This window comes from Aspergillus puulaauensis, chromosome 3, assembly GCF_016861865.1.
Source record: "Aspergillus puulaauensis MK2 DNA, chromosome 3, nearly complete sequence".
Lineage (NCBI taxonomy): Eukaryota > Fungi > Ascomycota > Eurotiomycetes > Eurotiales > Aspergillaceae > Aspergillus > Aspergillus puulaauensis.
This window is the reverse complement of record NC_054859.1, coordinates 528,358-545,025: the sequence shown is the minus strand read 5'-3', so window position 1 is coordinate 545,025 and position 16,668 is coordinate 528,358. Positions and strand designations below refer to the sequence as shown.

Genomic DNA, 16,668 nt, shown 5'->3' with positions numbered 1-16,668 from the left:
ACTCTATAAAAGAAGTCAGGACACGCCCACACATCGCGTTGGCCTCCAAAATCACCCGAATCTTCCCACAACTGTGCGATATACTACGTTCTTGGAACGGTCTCCAGATTACCAGAAGCTCCTGTCATATGTCCGCTGTGAATGCCTATTGGCCCCTGCGGCACCAAACACGGTGGCCAGCGTTAGAGCAGCGATTTATGCCGCCATTCGCCCTACCAACACAATCACCATGGTCCCAGCTTCTACCGTATGGATTATGTTCAAAGTTGACTGGAATCCGATCCATTTTGTCGAAGAGCAGTGCTACCATGGTGCTCCGGAAACTGCGATACACAATGCCATCACGCTCACAGGTACTACGTCCATGGCACAAGCAGCAACATGCGCCCAATATCTCCACCAGACTTGGCCAGAAATTGGTCTTGAGATACTCGGGTTGGTAAAAGATCTCGTTCGAGATAATGGGACTCAAAAAGCTTCACGTAGGTGCTGGGTCTACCCCGGCTGCTCTTCTACAATATACTAACGATGGGTCCGTTGCACAGGGTTCTTACAAAATAATACTCTGCTCAAGGCTGAGACGCAGCCTGATCAGACCCCATTTCTTAATATTCGGGTGAGCGGACCTGTACCAAGTGTGGTTGAGATCGGGGAAATCCTTGTTTGGATGGGCTCTGCTCTCCGCTCCTCGCCCTACCCAGAAGGGGTTGCCTACTGCCGTCCAACTATCTCATGTCAGCAGCTGTCTTATTCCAGGGCCGAATATGAAGCCATCATCGGCTTTTATACACGACAAGAAGATGAAGGTCAAAAGGCCACGCCAAACGGTCAGTGCTGGCACAACCTATTCAGAAATCCACTCGTCGTAGAAGGTTATAGAGTTCCGCGACGATCCTCTGCAGAGCAGGGGCTTCAAATACCCCTGAGTATGATGGCCGCACTGTGCGAAACAAGCTATGTCAATCCTTTCGCAGGGGGCGTCTTTATCAAAGGCTTTTCCACAATCCTCGTGCCAACCAGGTATCGTGATGACCTGATAATGTGGCATTTACTATTGAACTCCAGCGGTGGTCGAATATCTTACAACGAGGCGGTTTCTCTGTGCACCATGGACATTTCTACGCTTGACCTTCAAAGTGCACGTCATATCATCGGGTGGTGTAATGAGATAAAGCTCTACGCAGGTACATAATCACTCTTATGAGGCCATTACCATGGCCTTAACTGACAGACATAGGGGCATCTGATGCAAAATACGACGTCAAAAACTCCAACCTCCCCGGCGTGCCTTATGGTTCACCTTTCCACAACATGTCGATATCCATGGGACAGATCGTGTGTGGAGGCCCAGCAATAAGCATTGGAAATAAAGATATCCCCGTGCATGTTACTCGCAATGGCTACACAAAGAGGCTAAAGTGGATCAAGAAACGCTTCGTTCTGCTCTGGGACGAAGTAAGCAAGCGTGGGTGGTTGATTAACGGAGCCACTGCCCTCTTGCACCTCATTCGTACGTCCCTAGAGAAAGAGAAGGATAGTGAATTCTCAGCTTTAACATTATTTGACCCTTCAAGGATCAGAGAGGACCGATTATATCGCCCAGACTCTGCAGGATGGGTCTTATCGGATAAAAGTAACCTTGAACTGACAGTATATGCCGATGACGACGAACATGTACGTTTCCGAGACCAGGTCACTCGATTCTATGAGGTGATGGAAAAAATGATTGACTATCAGTCTGGGACACTAAACAAAGACCCTACCGCTGGTACGTCTAGGTCAACTCTAGAGGGATGGGACTTTGACGATATCGCGAACGAGCGTGATCCAGCTCATCCCCGGGCAGCTGCACTCGACGCGTCGGCCAGGTCTTGGATGGACTTAATCAGGACCATCAATGCTATAACACTCTTTGGCCGAGACTTTGGCGAGATTATACGGCCAGCAGATGAATGCCCTAAATGGTCGACGGTGCCGTGTGGGCTGTCCTACGTTGCCGTCTGCAGTGCAGACCTTCAGGAGATCATTGCTGCAGGGCGCGGTAACCCATTCTCTACACCAGTCAGACTCACAGATGAACTCATCTGGTATATCCCAGAAGGACTGCCTTGCACTTGCGAGTGTTTATCTGGGGACGGAAGTACTCACTCTGACTTGGCCCAAGTCTTGCTCCCGTCCAGCATGAGTGACCGTCTGGAAGCGAAGTGCGTAGTCCATAGGAACATGGACAAAGGGGCATTCATTTTTGGTCATAACAAGTTGTATCCATGGTATTGGGGCGACCTTGGGGAGCCCTCCAGTCAGCCGCTCACTACCACTCAGTTTGGCGGCTCTCCGTCATACTCTGATAGTGGGCTTGGAGGGAGTTTGGCTTTTTCTGCTTCCGACAGAGATGCTTCATCTGGGTCATTCACAAAGTTTGAAGACTCTCAGCGTTCTTCGGAGACTATGAACACAGTTTTATCCCGCTCATCCGACACCTCTACTTCCGAAGATTACACGATTGGCATTATATGCGCCCTGCATACAGAACTCAAAGCCATCCGACTCCTATTCGATGCCTCGTATAGAGGTATACCGGTTTCGAGACATGACCAGAATGCCTATGCCTTTGGAAATATGTGCAAGCACAACGTCGTAGCGACCTGTCTTCCTGATGGCGAATACGGAACAAATCCCGCAGCAGACGTGGCATCTAACATGAAGCGCAGTTTCCCACATCTCCGGGTCTGTCTCCTAGTAGGCATCGGCGGGGGTGTCCCCTCGCAAACCGATATTCGATTAGGAGATGTCGTTGTGAGTAAGCGGCATGGGGCCAATCCAGGTGTACTGCCGTACGATATGGAAAAGGCACTGGATACGGGCGTATTCCAGATAAATGGATGTCTGGACTCGGCGCCACGACGGGTCAGATCTGTTTTGAGTGAGATGCAGTCTGACCCGGCTCTTGCAAAGGATCCTCTACGGGGCTATCTCCAAAAGATCCAAGACTTGGATGAGGAGTATCGCTATCCGGGTGCTGTAAATGACAAGCTATACGTGCCTTCCTATCCGCACGCCGTGGGCGAAACCACCTGTACCAGGTGTAGCCCTGGCAACGAGCAACAAAGACCACCGAGGCAATCCTCCCAACCAGTGATACACTACGGGACCATTGCATCCGGGAACAAGGTCATACGAGACGCAGCGACTCGCGACAGATGGGGCAAGGAACACAACGTACTGTGCTTCGAGATGGAGGCAGCAGGAATCATGAATACCCTACCATCACTTATCATCCGCGGTATTTGTGACTACTATGACAGCCACAAGAATAAACTATGGCAGAAGTATGCTGCGGCTTCGGCGGCGGCTTTTGCGAAGTTGCTTTTGTCGCATATACGTCCTGAGAGCGAGGACTAGTCTAATATAGGATCAGTTTGGATGTGAATGTTAAGCGCTGCATATAAGGGTCAACGCAGAATATCTAGTTATTCTTGTCAATGGGCTCGACATGTTATATTGGGTAACGTAGTAAGCGGCATGCTATATAGGAGATCCTGATAGACGTAGCATATTCGTAGCACGCATGCGCTCACGGCAAGTATACAGAAAGTTCGAGTCCGCCAGAGTACGGCACAGTCAAAGATCTGAAAGGACTATCGGGGTCATTCAAATACTGAAGAAACTCTCCATACAATGCCGAAGCCGACACTGTGTTGTCGGTGACAATAACCGTGCCCCGTCTCATATGAGGCTGCAGCAATTTCAACGTCGGCAGGGCGAGTGGGGTCCAGACTATCACGAAGTTAGCAGTTGATTCCATTTTCTATAGAACCACGAAGCATACTGTCTAGAAGTAAAAGATCAATTGTGGGCACGTCCTGCTGCAATGTCCAGAGTAGATCCCCCTGTCTGATATCGACGTACTTCGTGACAACCTCGCCAGCCTCAGCCCAATACTCTTTTGCCCTGCGGACCTTCTCAGGCTCATGCTCAGTAGCAATAACCCTTCCATCTGGAGAATTCTCTCCAACTGCCAGAGCGAGGTAAATCGTACTAACCCCGTAGCTGGTGCCCGCCTCAACAACATTCTTTGCACCGGTGGCCAAGATGAGCTGGTAGACGAACTCGCATTTTTCTTTTTCAAGTGCAACGAATTTGTTTGACATGAGCTCTTTCAGGGCTTTTCCGCCTTCGATGGGGTCCTTTTTGTGCAGCTCAATCAGGCCATCTTTTGCTTGTTCGATTTCGCCTTCTTGGGCTAAGGAGAGGGTGTGGAGGCGCGCTAGGAGTTGTAGAATGTGCGGAGGGGCATGGATTGGGAATCTTGGGCTAAGAGTGGAGTTAGACATTGCTTCCTTTTGCGAAGTTCAGATAAATGAAGGTGTCAAACCATAGGAATAAGAGAGGGGGGGTGCATTTATATTATCATATATCTCGTATTTACTCGGCTATCAACAGTCTAAAAACTAGTGCTGATCCATTCTTCCTCGGATGCAACGCTTACACTCCATTAAAAGCCATGCTGAATGAAGTCAAGCTAGTTAATTTCCATCCAGCGGCCATTCCTCGAAAAATGTTGTCAGAGCGCGACTCAGCGCGCAAGCCATAACACTACCATGGTCCTCTCCCTCGTACTCATTCAAAGTTACCGCAGAGAGTTTCTCGCTATCCTGTAGCCTTTTCCGCATCTTCTTGATATTATCTCCCGTCCCCCGCGCCGCTGCCACAGCCTTTCGCTCGTCGTAATGCTCTTGGGTCTCGCCATGCCACCGAGGGGGGTCTTGCTCGTAGGACCCAAAGAACATCATAAGACTAGGGGTAGCCAGATCAGACTTCTCAGTATATCCCTTCTCCTCCCTCGGGATATAATAGTCAGCCCACTCGAGTGAAGGACTACTGGCCATGTAGCAGTCAAAAAGGGAAGCGCTTGCGAAAAGAGCATGCAACACGAAGAGACCCCCGTAGGAATGCCCAAACAGAGCTTCCCGGGTGATAGTAAGTTGCGGAAACCTCGATGATACAAGCTCTCGCACGTCCTGCCGAATAAAGTCTAGAAAGGCGTTGGCTCCTCCAAACTCTGCCGTCGAACCGGGACACGGTGGCGTCATGTCAAATGCCCGACGCCGCTTGTCATAGACTTGTCCTTCAAGAGGGTATCCAATTGCGACGACGATGCCCCCTCCTGAGTAGTGTGGCCCAGTGGCTCGACGCCAGGCGGCCTCTGTTGCCGTCATGAACAGCGCATTTCCATCCACAATGTATCTGCCTGGGTCAGCTGCAGTACACTGTACACTGTAGGATTGGGGCGCCATGACTCACATAACCGGTGCTTGTTTCTTGGCTGATAGATCCCTGTCTGTCCAGTGTAGTGGCCATGATATCTGGATGATATAGTGCTCTCCGCTGGGAGCCTGGATGTCCCAGTTCTCGGAATGCGGAATGGACACTTGAGTCTGTCGCGAGCGCATGATACCGCGGTAGTATTTTAATGGGGATGACAGGTAAGGGAATGGGCAGATGAGTTATATCCGCAAGGGTGCTCGTGTTTATGGGTCTCTTTGGCCCCTTACGCCCTCGTATTCGTGGTTTGACAACACCAGGTCGAGTAATAATCGGCTCCTCCTCTCGTGTTTATTGGTCTCTATAGAATGCTGCTGCTGGTCAAACTCAAATTAATGGAGTTGGAGATTATCTGATCAGATAGCAGGTCAGCCTTGTGCATCCGATGTAAGCCTAGCTTGGTGCAGCCTGTCCTTATTTTTCTCTTCGTTTCTCGACCCAAATAACGCGGCAGAGGCAATGACAATTCGCAAGACAGAAATGGTTGCAAGGAGTGAATGTGAGCTGAAACTCTCGCTTGCTGTGGGCTGGTAGGCATATCTGAGGCCGATGTCGAGGGAGTAAACAAAGGCAACTATGAAGATCTCAACGAAGAGAAGCACGCGGTCGACCAGACTACTTCCAGAGGGAGCAAACTTTGTTGAAATTTTGAATACGAAGAAAACTCTTTTCCCGCGACTCAAACGCCATCAAAATGCAAATGTTTATTAGTGACGAATACGAGAAACCGCCAATTGTGGCAGACTGGTTGATCTTATCTGATTGAAGATAAGATCAGATAAAGACCCATCGAGCCTTCTGGACTAATCTTTCTTCACATCTAGCCCTAATGTATACATCTGTCGCTGTCTACTGTCTGTTCAGCCCGCGCTCTATAGCATCAATCTGTAAAGCGAGAATGGGAGAGAATTGTCTCGACCACAAAAAGCTGCCCGCCGTATACCAGAATCCTGGCATCCCAGTCGGCCTCCAGACCTACAAGCCATTAGCCAATGCAAGCTGAAATGAATCAATGTGAACTTACCCCAATTCGTTCTTGGCTGTCATCCATGGCGCATATTTCCCCTACCTTGTCCATAACATCCCCGCCCATCAGCGCCCCGATCGCTTTGACACAGCGTTCGAACCCCGTTGCCAAAATAATAATGTCAGACTTGATTTCGGTGCCATCGACCAGGACTATTCCCTCTGGAGAGTACCCCTGCACACCTTCTTCACACCTCCGTATCTGGATTCTGCCGTCGATTATCATTTGGGATGCTCCTTGGTCAATGTAGAAATGACCTGTCTTGATGAGCTGATGGTCCACCAGACTGTCCCCTTGCTCTCCCCTCTTCACTGCTAGTCCGGCCCTTTCCAAACCATCCAGCATAACTTTATCGTATGCCGCCATCATCTGTGTTGCTCCAACACTGAGAGTGCGAACAACAGCAATCGGCAGCGAGTTGCCTAGAAGGTCTGCGTCCTCGGTGCTGAGTCCCGGAGTATTCCAAAGCGCCATCTGGATCTTTGCATTCGCATCAAGAGATGTAACAAATATAGGATGACGCTGAACCATCGTTACAGTCTTCGCCCCGTGGTTGACGAAATCCTGGGCGACATCATGCGCACTGGTTCCGGCTCCGATTATTGTGACTCTTTTGTTCTGCACCTCTGGCACTAGGGCTGCTGATTTGTGTTCGGCTGTGTGATAGACCTGGCCCTTGAATAGATCCTTGTCAGGGAATGTAGGTTGAATCGGGGTAGCACTAAATGGGCCGGTGGCCAGGATGAGATGCTTAGGATTGACGGTCTGGACGCTGTCTTTGCCCTGGAGCTCGATCGAGTATCGTTGCGTCGACTCATTGTACTGGATCTTGCTCGCGAGTGTGGCACGCTTGATGTTGAGGCCCAGGATATCCTCATAGTGGCCCATCCATTTAACAATGCGTTCCTTGTCGAGGTAGCGGGGCCAGTTGGTCGGGTATTTCAGGAATGGATAGTGGTCTGAGAATGTAGTAGTGTGTGATTTGATCGTGTCGTATCTATCTCGCCACGAGTCTCCAGCTTCAGATGCCTTGTCCACGACGAGATACGTGATACCTAGATGCTTCAGATGCGCAGCAATTGCAAGGCCAGCTTGACCTAGTGGTACTATTAGCGTTGCTTCCATAAAGAAAAGGCTCGACGCTCACCTGCTCCAACCACCAAGACTTGCAGGTTACTGTCAGTCTGGTCGCTTGCTGGCGGTGTTTGACTAGGAGCACCAGCCTGCATCTCTGCTTCCTTTGCCCTGCGTGAAAACAGCTCGTCCTGTCCATTCAGTTGCTCAAGTACGGTGAACACCGTCCAAGCCTTCCACTGATCTGGTCCCACGTTGGCCAGCCTCAGAACACCTCTCCCAGTACCGAACTTGGTCTTGAAGCCAAACCCGGATTGGATGAACCGCAGTCCGCCCATATCAGCGAGCTGTGGTTGTAATGCACCTGGTTGATCTGCTTTTGGCTCTGCAAATCCAACAGTTGAACTGGTGAGGTAGTTGCATATAGCCTCAGCTCCATTGTGGCATGCGATATCCCACGAGAAAGAAACAAAGTCTCGCCACCACGACTCCTTTTCAAGGAAGTGGCCTAGAATACTGTCTGACTGGCCCTGAGATAAACTCTCTGTGAAAGAGGTAAGCCAGTCATTGACGATCTTGGCTGCATCGAGGCGTGCTGGGTCTATGGATGGGTGCAGGGTGAGTTGCGGCAGGGCCGCCAAGGGTGGATATTCATCATACATGGTTTAAGAGAATTGAAGTAATGAACTAAGTTTCTACTCAGTTATCATGTCAAGCGGGCTCGCTATATTTATAACCTACGGTGTAGTATCTCCAAGTTTTTATAGTTAGGAGTATTGGTCCTAAAAGGGTTTAGTCCCGAGTATTCGTCCCAAATAGGAAACACCCGGATCCCGTGCTGACTGCTGACGTCTTCAGCTGAACAGCATACTCTCGCATCCACAACTCCTGTATCACCGACTGTCTGCTCAAGACTCCAAGGATAGTTAGGCACCGGTCAGCTGAATGTCACAGAGAGCCAATACTCGGAGCAGAGCCGGATGTCTGACATGCAGGCAACGCCACGTCCGATGCGACGAGCAACGTCCATCTTGGTATGTCCTCAGCTCGACTCAAGAGAATGGCCAGAGTACTCTCTTGCATGCTGACGCCAATGTGGACTATTCGCTAACAGCTATCTTGGCAGCCTAGCCTGCCTTGCCGGTAGCCGATCATGCAACTATGCAGCCCCCGTGATCCCACTTCGGGATCGAAGGATGCTGCAAAGGAATGCACTCCCACCCGGTCAGCATGCTCCATGGGCATTGGCAAAGGCGGATGGTATGACAGGTCGAAATCCGGCACCAGGCTCGGCCATGGACCCGTTTGATACACTTCCTATCAAAATGCCGTTCAAATCACAAGAATTATATCACTACTGTATGTTGCGCTCGGATCAATGAAGATTGGCATTACTAACTCGGTTTATCAGTCTATCACACCGGCATGGCCTTTGCAGTGGCTCCGGCAGATCCAAAAGATGACTGGTTAGTTCGACAAACCCAGTGTTCTGTCATTGAAGTATAATCAATGCTTTTAGTATTGCTCTGGCAACGCACGATGAACATGCGCTTCGAAGCACGCTTCTGCTTGCTGGCATACACTATTGCTGGAACACTGGCAACTTGCAGGATTATGAGTCTGCCTTTCTTTTCCACAAGGTTGAGAGCATGCGCATTGTCAATTCCTGGCTTGGGGCTGGAGGCTCCAAAACATTTCTCGCCTGTGTGAGACAGATCTTGACGATCTCGCTATCTGAGGTGAGAAAATGACTCGGGGTGTTAATGACTCGCGTTGGAACATTACCTAATGCTTCTTCCTAGGCGTGCCTTGGTAATCTGGCCGCTGCAGAGACTCACCTCAATGGTGTTATGGCCCTTTTCGACTCTCATGGACAGGCAGCCGGTGCCTGTGATAACGTTGATGATATAGATGGCGAGCTCGCTAGTCGCTATCTTCTCCTGTAAGTCCTCGGCGATTTAGGAAAGAACCATCCACTAACAGGACACTATACAGAACATCTGGCTTTGTACTTGCCTTGAAAAGCCGTCTTGAAGGTTTTACGCGCTTTCGCACGGCCCAAGGCATCGACCCCAATGACGACGGTTCATCAACTGAGGCCCTGCATCTAATAAAATTGTGGCACAAAATAGAGCATAGTGGCCTCGAAACCAGATTGAAGGCCATACGTCTATTCCCGTATTTCTTCAGCCCGCCCCCGATCCATGGCAGCCGGCCTAAATCAGTAGATGTTGTGCCTATCATGGCCTGTCTCAAAGGAATGACAGAGGCGGCAGATCTGGTTTGCCTCAACCCCACAGTTGAGAATATTAACCGAGTCTGGAACGATGGCGGCCCTACAAAGCTGCTCCTGGTTCTCGTTACTTCTCACATATCATCTTTTTCCAATAGTGATGAGAACCAAAGTTCTCCAACCGGAGGAAAGACGGCGCAACCACTCCTTCAATCCTCGTGGAGCGGCATCTCTGCAACGGTGGTATTATATATGCACAGCGTGCTCAACATCATCAACGCAGGCGAGCCACTCGAGTACCGGCTCCTGTGCCGCATCCTTCTGATATTAAAACGCGACATTGAACAGACCCGCGCCGACCTGGGCGGAAGCCATGGAAGCATGCGACAATCCCTTTGGTTCTGGAAAGTATTTCTCGGAGCTCTAGCTCTGTCTAAACACATGTCCATCGATACGCGGACTTCCACGCCTGAGAAATGGCCGTGCGAGGCGGAACTCGAAGAACTCTATGAATGGTTTCGCGACTGTGTTCGCGCTTGGAGTGCTGTCACTGGAACGACGGATTGGAAGGTTGTGCAGTCTAGACTAGCAATGTTCGCCTGGCCAGCGGCATTATCTCGCGATGGAAAGGAATTTGGCGCGAATATATGGGCTCAGATGAAGAAAACTTACGGCTGATGTATACGGTCGGCGCAGTTACTCTCTATTTGGTGCTAACATAAAAGCAGTATAAAAGTCGGTTTATTGCCAATTGGTATTTTTATGGCAGAATGGTAATATGTCCCCGTTCAATATTTGGATCAATATATATATCATGATCGATTATTAAAAGCCCTAGCCCCGAGATATTGGAACAGCTTCAGCCTACAATACAGTAAATAACAATATTAAGGTGCCTGTCAGTCTCAGCCAGGAAGCGGATCAGGCATAGAAATTGTCGATGGGACTGGCCATGTTCTATATAGTATTGTTGGCTCTCGCGACAGAATTAGCCCACTGTAATCGGCATTAGACGTTATTTTCCAGGCCTATGTTTATTAGCTCTCGAGCACACTGAATTAATAGAACATAATTCTGGCCATGGTCTCATGACTGTAATATGTAGCGATGGACTCATGACGATGACGATTCGGTGGTGTGAGTGGCGTACCAAACTTCCACTTCCACGTAGTAACTGATTAATTTAAGGCCATGCCTACCTGTGGAAGAAAAAATAAATGCATCTTTACAGTAAATAAGAACAATCACAAGAGTAAATAATAACAGTGATAAGACCATGGACAAAACAACCACCCCCGAAAGCCTCTACCACATCCTCCTGACAACCTCGCACATGGGCAAAAACCCTAACAACGTCGTCGAAAAAGTGCGTATCCCGGGGACATACACCTCGCTCCTCGCCGCAAAGTCAGCAGCGCACAGCTGTCTCTACGAGGCGGGCTACGAACAGGACTGGTTCGAGCACTACGAGACCAAACCCTCCCTGCTCGAGAAGCATAACGGCACGCCGCATCTGGTCGTCTACGCCACTGCGCCTGATGGGACGGCGTTCCGGGTGCGCATTGATACGACTCCGAATGAGAGAAAACTGACGAGTGATCTCGCGGATGGGAGGGTTGGGGTCCCGCTGTATTATGTTGTGCAGGCGGCGGTGGAATATACGGGGGACGAAGGAGGTGTAGTCCGGGATATCAATGTGCAGGGGACGTTTGGGACTTATGAAGAGGCGAGGAAGTTTGCGAGTGCTGTGTTACTTTCTAGTAAGGATGGAGTTACGAGGGAGAGCTTTGCGGAGTATACTGAGGCTGGGCCTGATGAGAGGGATTGTGGGTATGGGGATAATGTGATTGTGCATGCGGCGTCGGACTATGGGACGAACTATTTGGTGAGTGTGGTCAAGACTCAGGAGCTGGAGGCTGTGAAGATTGCAGAGGCGGCGATGAAAATTGGTTGAGCAGAGTATGTTTTGTATCATATATGTTTGCTATTTGAGAGTCATGTTGTGCCACTTCCTGAATGTATTATGCGGGTCGTATTTCTTCTTCAGTTCACGGAGACGAGGGAGGTTATCCCCAAATATGGCCTCGAGGGGTGCTTTATGGCCTGTATTTTGTTAATATTCTGTCTTGGGATAGCTGCAGTGGACATACCGGCATAGTTCGCATATAGCCCTGTTCCATGTTCCGACACATTGTAGTCGGGTCTCCTTGAGATGCCTCCCTCATCCCCAATCCGACTCATCAAATCCTCCTGTAGAGACTTTATTCTGTCATCCAGGCCTGCATCGTTCCATTCAAAGAGTGTGCTGACGTTGTAGTAAGGCCCGCGGCTCGCAAATGCGGTGGCCTGGTTAGGGACTGACCGGATCTGTTTGTTTGGTATGAGCTCGAAGAGTAATCTGCTGTCCCTTGCCTGTGGATAGTCCCTCAGCAGGCGGTTGAACTCGTTGTATATCTCCAAGACAAAATCCACTCCTAGAGGGAGAGTGATATTTGACCCCCGCAGACTCCTCCGAGGGCTCACAGCTTTATCTGCTGGATAGGGCACGTCGACCCCAGTCGGACTCTTAGGGCAAGGCTGTGTCTCCGCCGTGGCCAGTATACCATTGAGGCTATCGTATGGAAGCATTTGCGTCCCATCCATCACCGACTCCAGTGACAACAATGGCGCAAAGAATTCCTTTGCCGCTTCTTCAGATCCGTTATAGAACACAAGCGCCAAGATAGAGCACTGCGCCACCTGATTTTGCATCCTGAATCCAAACCAGAATCCCTGATTCCCATCGGTCATGGTCTCGAACTTGTTCGCAAACTCGACAATCGCAGACAACTTGTCCGCCTCGAAGAGCAGCGTCCCAGCAAACACAGGATGATCCTGTCTATGCGCTCGGAAGCCCAACTCAACAGCAACCCCAAAGCTCTGTCCCGCCCCTCGAATGGCCCAGAATAAGTCCGAATACTCTTCTTCAGACGCTGTCACCAAAGTTCCATCAGCTAGGATCACCCGCACCCAGAGAAGGTTGTCAATCGCCAGCCCATACTGGCCAGTCAACCACCCATAGCCCCCTCCCAGTGTCGCCCCAGCAGCTCCAATATGGCTGAGCGTACTCCCAACAACAGCCAGTCCATACTGCGCAGCCGCAACATCAATATCCTCCCACAACGCCCCGCCCTGGGCCGTGACAACGCGCGCGTGCGGATCTACATGGATCCTGCGCAGGCGGGATAGATCAAGCACAATACCGCCGTGCGAGGTTGAAGCACCGCTGGTTGAGTAGCCTCCGCCCTTCACAGTAAATGGGATCCTATGGTGTGCTGCGAATCGGACTACTGTTGCTGCCTCTGAGGCTGATGTCACCCGGACCAGCGCGCCCTGGAGTGGTCAGTTTCTCTGCATCTTTCGTTATCATTATAAGGCTAGCTGTAAGGGAAAATCCTTACGACGTCTGTATCGCATGTTTCGCTCCATTGCTTCACGCTCTCGACGTAGCCATCGCATCCCCATGTTAGGATCTCGGCGTGGGTGTCGTCGAGTTCCTTCCGAAGGTTGAGGATGTTAGAGAAGGGTAGGAAGGGCATTCTTTCTTTTCCAGTTATATCGTATACTTTTTTTCATCTTCAGTCCATGATAAACAAGAAAGAAGCTGTCTTAAATCCGAGAAGAGTCCTGACGTTATGTTGGAGATGGCAATATTAATCAATCTGTGGCAAACAGTCGAGTCTGGCCATCAGATCAGGCCATCCCGGCATGCGCTCTGGCTTACCATGGATGGCCCCAAGGGCTGCTATAGATGGGCAACTTGGGAACAGCACCTTCGGACGAGCGGCGGAAATTCGGATTCGGCTGTCAATGATGGCTTGAATAGAGACAATCGTAGCGAGCGACAACGGGTGCGATCCATGGCTCTGTGCTTGTATGTACTTTTGATAGGAATGACGTCAGGAAAGAGAGTCGGATAAACATGTTTGATTATCATAGATGATCGTGACAGCTTTGAGCTATAAAAATTCAGCAATATGCAGATGTTGCGGAGGATAATACAGTGGGAGCAACGGTCGATATAATTCACCATTATTTTGAGTATTCGCCACTGCTATTGATGCCTTGCGAACGACTAGCAATTCTGGCTTTATTTGAACAGCGAAACCTTCTATTCTCTTTAAAGTAATTAACATGCCATATTTCACCAGCTCAAGCTACACAGTAATCACAGTGCTACCACCAAACCAAATTAAATGATTAATGCTTCTCTGCAGCCCTGGATATCTGCACCGCTGTGCTATGATATGATGAGATAACTGCACAAACAACAAGGACTTGAAAGCAGCAGTTACGCAAGTTTCAATCCCCATGCCCTGCGCCTTACAAACAAAAGGCTCACTCCCCGAACACAGCGTCGGGATGGCCAGATGACTATTGTCAGGCAAAGCTTCAACTACTGTGACGGTGGAACAGATAAGCTCCGATGTTGTACAGCACTGTGCGACCCCAGCTGGCCTGACATGGCCTGCCTATACCGTCGTTCCAGGTTTTAGTCTGTGCGGCTGGGGCTCGATGAGAAGGACATTGCTGGTATAGTCTGCTCTAAGGCCAGGCAGAGGAGATTATGGCACTTTTCAAGCCGCCTGGATTATCTTGGCTAAGCTGATGACCAACATAAACGTACCATTTTGCAACTGTCAGGTATACTACAAAGATCAATATCAACGCACAGGCCATGTCCAAATTCCAGGAGACTCAGGGATCGGAATCCGATCGGGACGTCGGGATATAAACGACTGGGGATCTGACCAGCTAAATTGGGACCAGGGTAAGTTATTATCCTGGGGTGAGCTATCCGCGATCTGTGCGTCAGGGTAATGATTGGAAGATTTGAACTATCGGGGTTATATTGATTCGAAAGTTCAATCTACGTGGAAACTGGAAATACATTCCCGGGTTTAATAAAAGGCTTTAAGAATGGTGAAATTGCATCATAAATGGTGTCATGGACCACGCTCATTAATTAACTCCGTAATATGTAAAAATACGCAATGCAATGCGTAGCGGTGCATGCAATAACCCTCCCAGACAAAAATGAAGCTTCCGACTGCCGACTGTCTACCAATGACATATTCCGCCCTCGCTATCGTCTGCAGCCCACGTCCCCGATAGACCAACCACCTGCAGGTGTCCATCAGGATGCTCGCCCAATTTACTGAGCGACGCAAACCCTGGTTCCACAGACCCAGTCGTCAGTAATCTCCGCGCCCAGGCGTCGACCGCGGGCTCGCCCGTCTCGTCTCGAGCCTGCTTGAGAAATGGGATCAGTGCGGTGCCGCCTGTCCCACGTAGTTTGCTGCCGTCGGGCTTCTCGTTGTTCCTGGCGGTGGCGAGGTTCAGGGTTGTTGTGGGCCGGCCCCGTGCATTTTGGGACGGGTTGATGATGTATCGTGAGACCATCTGGATGTGTTTAGTTCTCATTGATCGGAGCATCGACAGGCACGCGTCATATGCCAAAGACAAGGCTTTGTCGGACTTGCGAGCTTCGACGTATTCGCGGATATTTGCGACGGCGCTGGTGTGTTCTAAGAACCGCCGGTGGGAGCCTGGCATGTAGGAACGCATCTCCTGGATGAAGCCGTGGCGAGGCGCTGCTGGAACCCCTTGTTCCTCAGAGGGCGCAGCACGGGTCTCTCCTGTGGGTCGGTGCTCGACGCCCAAGGCAATGTCGATGAATTGGATCAATGAGCTCTGAGCGTTACTCCCACCTCCGTACTGACGGTATTCGGGGTTCTTCCCATCGTCGTACAGCAGGCCATTGGGAAGGCCCGCATCAGCCATGTTCTTGCTCCCTGCTAGATACGGTCTGATGCGGTTGTAGAACACATAAGGGTCGCAATGCTCGTACATCCTTTCCAGTAAAGTTCCAATCTCGTCTATCATTTCTGCTAGCGCCTGCAAGCATTTCGTCACGACGAGGGTGTTTCCAACCCGAGCACCGGCGATTGCTTGCAGTACTAATGAGATAGCGGGGCCACCGCGGGCTTCAATGGCAACGGAGATGAGGTAGAACCATTGCTCGTCCAACGAGCCGGTGAGTGTGTTGATGCAGGCTAGGTTATCCAGGTCGCCCAGAGGCTCATCTTGAAAGATTGGCTTGAAGTTCCAGAGGACTAGGCCTGCGTATGATGCTACGGGGGGTAGCTCAAGGTGGTCACAAACTTGGAGGAGGGGAACGGTCAGCTGAGGTGGTATTCTCTGGTTTCGTTAGTACAGTGGTCAAATGATAATGCAGGAATAGCACAACATACCTCTGCTGGCATGGGACCAGCCCATACGTAGCCATGAAGAATGAACCCCAAAATAGAGTATGCTCTCATCCACTCTGGTTCCGTCTGAAGATATGACGTTGAGAGCGAAGGCATAGTATCAACAACTCCGCGTATCCTCCTGCTCAGCAAAAGGCCCTGGATATTGGAGGCTATCCATTCCCACTTGGAGTAGTAGGGATCAGGTAACTGCTCGAGAGGGGGCTCGGAAGGAAGGAAGCCAGAGTCTGGCGAGACGCCGTAGTCTGCGGGAATAGGGATAGGAGGAAGCATAATGACTGAACAGATGCAGATCTCGAGATGAAGATGGTATGAGGCAATCCGGTATAAATGTGTCCAAGTCTCACGTGCCTTTCGAGAAGACAATTGCAAAGAGAGGTAGAGAAACGCCTCAGGATCTAAGGATCAGAGGTCACACCGGCCGTAAACTCTCATAAAGTTCTCATTGACAGGGACTGACGCTGTGAGACGATGTAGGCGGGGGGGTAAATGAAAGACGCCACCCAGCGAGGAGACCCGGGAGGTTAAATCCAACAGCCCTGGCCGTCTCTCCAGAGGGGGAAATGACGCGTGTTGACGGATTTGTCAATCCCGGAGATAAACGGGGTGAAGACGATCCGCAAGATCCGCGAGACAGAGTTCCTGCGTGGAAATATGTGAGATGCAGGAGGTCGGACGAGCAGAGCCGGAGAAAAAAG

At 50.4% G+C, this 16,668-nt stretch overlaps 8 protein-coding genes across 8 annotated transcripts; 3 read left to right on the top strand and 5 right to left on the bottom strand.

Annotated features, from left to right (window-relative positions):
- Positions 1-229: 229 nt before the first annotated feature.
- Positions 230-3,402, top strand: APUU_30238A (Pfs domain protein; the record flags this gene model as incomplete). Its single annotated transcript, XM_041701309.1, has 3 exons — positions 230-482; positions 546-1,184; positions 1,238-3,402. 3 exons carry the CDS (start codon positions 230-232, stop codon positions 3,400-3,402), a joined length of 3,057 nt encoding a protein of 1,018 aa, XP_041554207.1.
- A 172-nt stretch (positions 3,403-3,574) lies between these two features.
- APUU_30237S (O-methyltransferase) lies at positions 3,575-4,334 on the bottom strand (the record flags this gene model as incomplete). The annotated part of the gene is made up of 2 exons (XM_041701308.1): positions 3,575-3,777; positions 3,830-4,334. The coding sequence occupies 2 exons, from the start codon at positions 4,332-4,334 to the stop codon at positions 3,575-3,577; spliced, it is 708 nt and encodes a 235-aa protein (XP_041554206.1).
- A 192-nt stretch (positions 4,335-4,526) lies between these two features.
- Positions 4,527-5,453, bottom strand: APUU_30236S (alpha/beta hydrolase; the record flags this gene model as incomplete). The annotated part of the gene is made up of 2 exons (XM_041701306.1): positions 4,527-5,247; positions 5,305-5,453. The coding sequence occupies 2 exons, from the start codon at positions 5,451-5,453 to the stop codon at positions 4,527-4,529; spliced, it is 870 nt and encodes a 289-aa protein (XP_041554205.1).
- Positions 5,454-6,174: 721 nt separating this feature from the next.
- On the bottom strand, positions 6,175-8,088 carry APUU_30235S (flavin-containing monooxygenase; the record flags this gene model as incomplete). Its single annotated transcript, XM_041701305.1, has 3 exons — positions 6,175-6,300; positions 6,350-7,443; positions 7,500-8,088. 3 exons carry the CDS (start codon positions 8,086-8,088, stop codon positions 6,175-6,177), a joined length of 1,809 nt encoding a protein of 602 aa, XP_041554204.1.
- A 283-nt stretch (positions 8,089-8,371) lies between these two features.
- On the top strand, positions 8,372-10,337 carry APUU_30234A (Zn(II)2Cys6 transcription factor domain-containing protein; the record flags this gene model as incomplete). Its single annotated transcript, XM_041701304.1, has 6 exons — positions 8,372-8,460; positions 8,553-8,785; positions 8,838-8,892; positions 8,946-9,165; positions 9,229-9,368; positions 9,422-10,337. The coding sequence occupies 6 exons, from the start codon at positions 8,372-8,374 to the stop codon at positions 10,335-10,337; spliced, it is 1,653 nt and encodes a 550-aa protein (XP_041554203.1).
- A 598-nt stretch (positions 10,338-10,935) lies between these two features.
- APUU_30233A (uncharacterized protein) lies at positions 10,936-11,613 on the top strand (the record flags this gene model as incomplete). Its single annotated transcript, XM_041701303.1, has 1 exon — positions 10,936-11,613. One exon carries the CDS (start codon positions 10,936-10,938, stop codon positions 11,611-11,613), a length of 678 nt encoding a protein of 225 aa, XP_041554202.1.
- Positions 11,614-11,643: 30 nt separating this feature from the next.
- APUU_30232S (FAD-binding oxidoreductase) lies at positions 11,644-13,237 on the bottom strand (the record flags this gene model as incomplete). The annotated part of the gene is made up of 3 exons (XM_041701302.1): positions 11,644-11,762; positions 11,810-13,031; positions 13,100-13,237. The coding sequence occupies 3 exons, from the start codon at positions 13,235-13,237 to the stop codon at positions 11,644-11,646; spliced, it is 1,479 nt and encodes a 492-aa protein (XP_041554201.1).
- Positions 13,238-14,759: 1,522 nt separating this feature from the next.
- On the bottom strand, positions 14,760-16,243 carry APUU_30231S (indoleamine 2,3-dioxygenase; the record flags this gene model as incomplete). Its single annotated transcript, XM_041701301.1, has 2 exons — positions 14,760-15,899; positions 15,953-16,243. 2 exons carry the CDS (start codon positions 16,241-16,243, stop codon positions 14,760-14,762), a joined length of 1,431 nt encoding a protein of 476 aa, XP_041554200.1.
- Between the last annotated feature and the right edge of the window lie 425 nt (positions 16,244-16,668).